We start from the raw sequence: 6854 nt of genomic DNA on the forward strand, positions 1-6854 counted from the left end.
ACAGGTCACTTTGCCTGTAATAAACACTTTAACACAATAGGGCTATCTAGTACAAGATCATGCAGGTTCTGTTGTGATGAAGAGGAGTCTATGGAACACTTAATCACTAACTGTGAGGCATTAGGCCACAGGAGACACAGAATCCTACTAGAGGAGGAAGACCTACAACTGCTCCCTCCTAAGGAGCTGGTTCGATTCCTCGGTATACTAAATAATTATAATTAAGTAATTAGGGACGCACAATAGATCAATCTGGTCGCAGTACATAAAGGCCTTAGCCTACACCCGTACAACCATTACCATGACCAATGGTTTGGACGAAAACCAGCTTGCTGCTTTCTCGGAGATTGATCGCGCGTTGGTTTAATGTGGCTTAAAAGTATACTGAACAATACTATGGAAGTGATGGACGGAAGCATGAGTGCGCGGGTATAAAAATCGGATGGCAGTTTCAGCAGTGAAGTATTAGGCACAACAAAAAATAAGATTAAAAAATAATTTTGAAAATTTTACCTTTTGGAGTATTTACGAGATTTTTGTGTCGTTGTGTTGTATTTTTATACTTTCTATTTTATATTTTATCCAATGTTTATACAATTAAATAAAAAATATTTCATGAGAATAAGGAGGTAGAGAATGAATTAAGTTTTCTATTTAACAAATTAAATAAAAGCTATGTGTCTATCAAAAAATAAATATGTATATGTAAGAGTATCTAGAAAAAGCTTCTTATATATAAAATTTCAATTTCAATACATTTAAAATCATTAATATCGTTTCGGCTGTAGCTGTAGTTTAAATTACTGTTCATTTTTCGATGCTTGGAAATGCAGCTGCCAGTGTCTTTCTACCTCGCCAATTCCAAATATTTGTATATATATTGAATTTGGTCTGTCCCAGCTGCACCGGGCACGGTACATCTCCATGCAGTAGAAAGCAGACGGTATAAACACTCATCTCGAACTCCGGCGAAGTTCCAATAAATAGGGTATTGTAGGGCTTGACATGATTATGGAATGTGAACCTGGTGGCCAATACATATTTGCCCTGTAAAATAATTGAATAATTAGTAATGAATTAGAAAGGCAGACGGCTGAAATTCAAAGTGTGAGGTAGAGCTGTTATTTTTTCAATGCTATAAGAACGGAGAGTTGATTTCGTCTTGCTACTTCCTACTAAGTATTAAAATTGATAGCCTCTGGTTGAACATCAAGATTTTCTGCAAGGTGCAACTTTAAACAACGAAATATTTTTGTGTTTAAAATGCAATGTGGTTTGCGCTATGAAAAGACCGGTGAATTGGCCGCGCCTCTATTTTGCACACTCTGAAAAGTCACAAGCAAGAAATAGACTATTATATTCCTAGACTCACCTTCGACAGACTCTTCAAGACGAGTATACCGTCAAGAACAGAGTGGCAGACACCAAGGTACAGATGGTTCTAAGCTAGACGATAAGGTTGGCTATGAAGTATTTTCAAAGGAATTAGAACTTGAACTATTCGTTCGACTACTAGACTACTACAGCGACTATCAGACAGAAGTTCTAGCTATACAAGAAGTGGCTACATATCTAAGTACGCATGCAGTAACAAAAGCTGCTATAAATGTATTCGCGGATAGTCAGGCGGTCATTAAATGAATGAATACCGCTATGCTAAGATCAAATATTGCACAGGAATGCCTAAATGATATTAATGTCGTATTCAAGGTCAGACTCATTTGGGTTACGGGCACAGGGATGCTGAGGGAAATTGTAAAGCCGATGAGCTAGCCAGGAAAAGCACTACTCTTCAACTGCTCAGTGATAAAAGTACCGTTGAGATATCTGTGGCCACGAGCAAACTAATAATCAAAAACGACATTATCCCAGAGGTCAATAGGTCATGGAGGCTACTGTGGCCGCAAATAAACAAGAAAAACACAACGGAACTGCTAAGCCTCTGAAGAGAGGATATCTCTAAAATCGTGACTTGTATAACCGGTTATTGGCTATTTGGTATGTATTTTCTGCCACTAGGGATTTTCTCCCATGAATATTGTAGAAGTTGTAGAGATATGGAATAGGAAGAAACAGTTGAGCACTTCCTTTGCAATTGTCCAGCCTAAAATGAGAGCCCGTTCTTTTCTGACGTGGGGATGGGACCAATCTTGCCCTTCATAAGAGCCAGAAAATGGTTCCACGAAGAAAAATAAATGGGGTACGCGTGTCGCGCAGTGATTTCACAACGGACCTGTAGGGTCGAAGTGAGTTGGTCGTGCAAACCGACTACCATCAAAACTTAACCCCACCTAAAAAGCCTAGGCAGGACAGAAATTGGACTAATAGTTTGCAGATAGAACAGAACAGTATAGATGACCCTTAAGAATAAAGAGGAAGGCCATTATTAAGAATCTGAAAGTTTCCATTAGGACGGCGATAACAAATTATAATCAATCCAAATCAAACGGTGCCACTTAGAAGGTAGCTATTGAAAATAATAGTGGATTGAACTAAAACTATTGGCCTCTGTTGACAGACGAGTCCCTGGGAACTGTTTTGCGGTTGAACTAGAGAGGGAAAGGCATGGAAATATTTATGGCAAACTTTGTCTCGGTTCTTACTTTTATGTAAATATCAGCTAGAGTCGATTCACATCGAAGAGGAAAATATCAGTTGGGTGACGGCACCCACCTGACAAGTGACAAGGCGATTCTGGCTAGAAATTGACGGCTGTTTTCCTTTGTATTTCACAATTAACCATTATGAGGGAAATTTGGGTCCAGATATTAAGTAAAAGCAACTAAACTATAAAAACAAATATTGGGAGTTCGAGCACTTTCCGCTATTTAAACTCTCCTAGTTTATTTCATGGCGTAAATAAAATTTGGTTCTCACAAGAATCGAGAACGGCGCTGAATGGTTTTTTGCGTGGTGAAATAAGATAGGTGAGTTTAGGTAACGAATCGCGGCTGATTCATAAGTCAAGCCAAGCTTTTATAGAAAATTTCACCACGCATAAAATTAATAGTTTCTAATTAGTATTTTGGTGACAAAATTTCTTACCCGAGTCATGGAGAAAATATTTTAAAGGGAGGCTCTTAAACAGATTGTTATTCGGCTCTGAGCGAATTTCACAGAATCAGCTGATAGGCTGAAGTCACTTGAGGTGTGTTTACAAAAAAAACTGCGATTGTGTTGGTGATATCAACGCAAAAATTAACCAACACTTCGTTACCTTCTGAACACCGACGGAGTGTGTGAATACACGTAAAATGAACGTGCAGAATTCTGCTGAATCTCCCAAGTGACTTGGCAGTCGAAATTTCCCTCACCAGTTCTCCTGTTCACCATATTTAAAGAGCAAACCTGGTAAATCTATCATCCTTGCGGGCTAGTACAGGCTCATTTTCTTGTCCTTATCCGTTCTTCGGTACTTGTTAAACGATGGTGAGTTTTAGTTTAGCAAGTAAACGCATATCAATGTGTACTGACTCTCAGTCTTCCAGTGCTACTTCAAATGTGGTTAATTTTTAAACTAATTATAAGCAGAGTTAAACTTGCAGTGAAAAACTGGCTCTTAATCATATATGCTCTCGCTATGAAAATCTTTTATCATAACCTTATCCAAATGTATTTTATCGATGAATCCTTTGTAGTCCAAATTTCCTTGCTGCTCCTGTTCATGAAAATATATCCAATTGTGTAGACCCAAAACTGACCCCTCACGAAGTTCGGCGAGGAAGACATGCTCAAAACCAGAACTGCCCATGCGTCCCTTAAACCGAGAGTACTGTGTAAACCAAAGGTCCTTGAGCAATTGAATTTGGTCTTTGTAATCTGAGGAAACTAGGCCTAGGAAAAATATAAAAATGCATAAAAATGCAAAATTGAATAGCTTTCTCAAGGAATGCTAGGAAAAAGTAGGACTTACTTTTTTGCTGCAGAAATCTCATTGTGTGCTTCATAATCGATGTTTTCAGCACCGCATTTAGAAAATCCAACTCCTCCTGCGCTTGCTCGGGTGTGGTTTCTTCGACTGCGTGCACATCGAGTAAATAGTTATCGAAGAGGCGGCGCAGCAAAACGATGGTGGACGAGGGATCGGATGACAAGTGTGCATTGTCCATTTTTAGTAGTCTGTGCGATGAGAAAAAATGAGCTTAGGCGAATAACTAGAGGATATGCCATATAGTAATAAAATTTATGTACATCTTCTTGACTTCATGCGAAGGTGTAGGTGGTTTTTCTAAAGGTGTATGCGAAAGTCTGCCAGAGATTTCCAAATCAAATGAACGAGAATTTCTCACGAAAGCTGAAGAAATAAAAAAGCTGGCCACATCACGCAGTTTAAGACTTCAATCGCACCTAAACCCTTTAATTGCAGAAATAACTTTTAATCCGATCTCCTTTAACACAATCAAGAGGAACTCAACAACTGATTTAATATGTTAATAAACAAATCCAGAAATGGTTGCAACACTGGAAAGCACCCAGTGAAGTGTTGCTGAATGTTAAAAAATAGATTGTAATTGCAATAAATAAATGGATAAAAAAACGATGTGAAAAACGACTGATTTGGTGTATTTTTAACTGAAGTATTCATGGCTGCAATATTTTTACTTCGAAAGGAGCTTTTTTTATGGCAGAAATACACTCGGAAGTTTGCTTTTGACTGCCGAGAGGTAACCGCTATAAGAAAAAACTGTTTCTATCATTTTCCTGTTTCATGCACGGATATTCGAATGGTAGTTACCCACCAACCCAGTCGGCTACGGCGGTCGTTTCTTATCTTACTGACTAAAAAACATTCAAGGGTGGAAATGATGACTCGAACTCATCCACTATAACACATACAGCCTGTCTGGTGGTAGGCGCGGTCAACCACTTATATCCAGAAATAACAGTGGAAAGCACTCGCATGATGATTGCACCAAACTAAATTTTTTTAAGAGACTGGGTCGTAGGTAAAAACATTAATTACAATAATACATTTGGTTTTCAAAGTAAGCCTCCAAATAGCGGATCGAGAATTAACTTTCTAATAGACAGAATCGAGAATTAGCCGCACTGGTTCGTTATTTTCATTTATTAAATTTTTTTTTTCTATTTTTAATTTTTGTATGTAAAAAAAGTTATATACCGTCCCCTTAGTATTAAAATAGCCTATACATTTTTTGATGTTTTGAGAAAATGAATTTCAAACTTTTTGTCGAAAGTAGCTCTCACTGACATCTCGTTATGTCTGTAAATATTTATTACTTTTTGACTGACGTTTTGACCCACTTTTTGGAACTAGAATTTGACAAAATTTTGACCACATATAAAATCGACGATGGAGAATCCAAAAATTCAATAAAAAAATAATAGCCTATGAGCACATATTTTGACTAAATTAAATATAATAATTAAAAATTATTTTTTTACAAAAACACCAATTTCGAAGGTCCAAATCTCGATTTCGGATGCTAAATTTGAAGAATGGAGAATTTAATTTTTTACTATAAAAAATTGGTTTGGCCAAATATCCAGAAAAAAGCTGAATTTTTAGTATAGTGTAATTTTTTTTTCATTTCCAAAACACTGCTTCTTTATGAACTTCTCTATGATAAAATTGTCAACTCTTTTTTTCTTTTATAAACATTAGTTATGCCCCCTTTACTTACGGCTGAGCGGCATGATCATCGCGCTCAAACGATTTAGTCTTGCCTTGAAAATTCACATCAATCTGATAGTTGTTCTGACGCACCTCGTCGGCGAATAGGCGCTGCGTGAGATCAAGAATCTCGTGTTCAACAAAAGTTTCCGCATCGCTACTACCACCCTTTCCCGCATAGAAGTACTCTGCAAGCAAATTCAATACATTTTTTTGCGCTTAAAATAAAAATGTTTACATTGCCACTCACCATAGATGTGCCAGCCGACAATGCCCAGCACAGCCAGCACACCAATCAATATGAAACGCTTGATTTTCTCACATTTTTCTTTATCCAACAAACTTTTAGAGCCATTTGAATTTGTATCAGCATTATTTTGCGAATTATTATTATTGAAATTGTATTGCATATTATTTGGTACAGCGCACATATTTTTCGTTTGTTATTATTTCGACGTTTTCCACGTTTTTATTTTTACACACAACTTTATCACACACACATCATCCATCAAAATCTTCTGTTGTCTGATAAAAGCTACGCTGATCTCTAGCAGCTTTTGGTCTCCACATAAATTGTACCTTGCGTGTTTACAGCATGAGAGGGAGAGAGCGAGAGAGAGAGGTCAAAGGAAACAGAGATCACTATATTGCTTGGCAGGCGGGCGTCATCTTAAATCTCCAAAGTGGCAGAAATAAAGCTTTCTTTCTAACACTCTCTCCACGATCTGTGGCTGTATGTGTTGCGCTGATGGTTTTTCAACACTGGCATTCATGCCTAACTTCTCTTGATTAATAGCTCTGAGTACTCATAATAAGTTTGCTTCAGTTTGTATACAATTTTTGGTCATATGTTGGCAGATGGCAGCAGCGCGCAAACTCTTGTGTTTTTTGTGTACTCTGGGGAATTTTGTATTTGCATTTTTTTGTTTATTCAATTAATATTTTTTATGAATTCATGCTAACGGCCACTGCCTTGTGACAACAAAATATTCGTATACACCTTAACCGTAGTTGAATTAATTTGGTAATTTTTGTTCTTTATTCGCGTACAGTTGGGACCATAAAAATCCGGACACTAAAAAATTGTAATTTTCTCTACTTTACTTTTTATATGTGAATGGTAACATTTTTTTTGTATTAATTACTAACTATAAGAAAAAGCTTATTCACCCTTTTGGATACTGGTGCTTCAATTGTACACTCGGTGGTAAAGGGTTTT

General features: G+C 37.1%; 1 protein-coding gene across 1 annotated transcript; it reads right to left on the minus strand.

The window, feature by feature from the left end:
• Positions 1 to 654: 654 nt before the first annotated feature.
• On the minus strand, positions 655 to 6171 carry LOC129250129 (endoribonuclease CG2145). Its single transcript, XM_054889775.1, has 5 exons — positions 5886 to 6171; positions 5646 to 5823; positions 3914 to 4119; positions 3602 to 3834; positions 655 to 1047 (listed from the first exon to the last, which is right to left on the minus strand). The coding sequence occupies exons 1-5, from the start codon at positions 6064 to 6066 to the stop codon at positions 808 to 810; spliced, it is 1038 nt and encodes a 345-aa protein (XP_054745750.1). The 5' UTR covers positions 6067 to 6171; the 3' UTR covers positions 655 to 807.
• Positions 6172 to 6854: the final 683 nt, after the last annotated feature.

The sequence above is a fragment of the Anastrepha obliqua genome, chromosome 1 (assembly GCF_027943255.1).
Source record: "Anastrepha obliqua isolate idAnaObli1 chromosome 1, idAnaObli1_1.0, whole genome shotgun sequence".
In the NCBI taxonomy this organism is placed as follows: domain Eukaryota; kingdom Metazoa; phylum Arthropoda; class Insecta; order Diptera; family Tephritidae; genus Anastrepha; species Anastrepha obliqua.

Coding starts and splice junctions, on each gene's coding strand:
- LOC129250129 (XM_054889775.1), bottom strand. CDS start 6,066: ATGTGCGCTGTACCAAATAATATGCAATACAATTTCAATAATAATAAT. Junction 3,835..3,913: donor GAGATTTCTGCAGCAAAAAA/GTAAGTCCTACT, acceptor TATTTTTCCTAG/GCCTAGTTTCCTCAGATTAC. Junction 1,048..3,601: donor ATAAAATACATTTGGATAAG/GTTATGATAAAA, acceptor ATTATTTTACAG/GGCAAATATGTATTGGCCAC.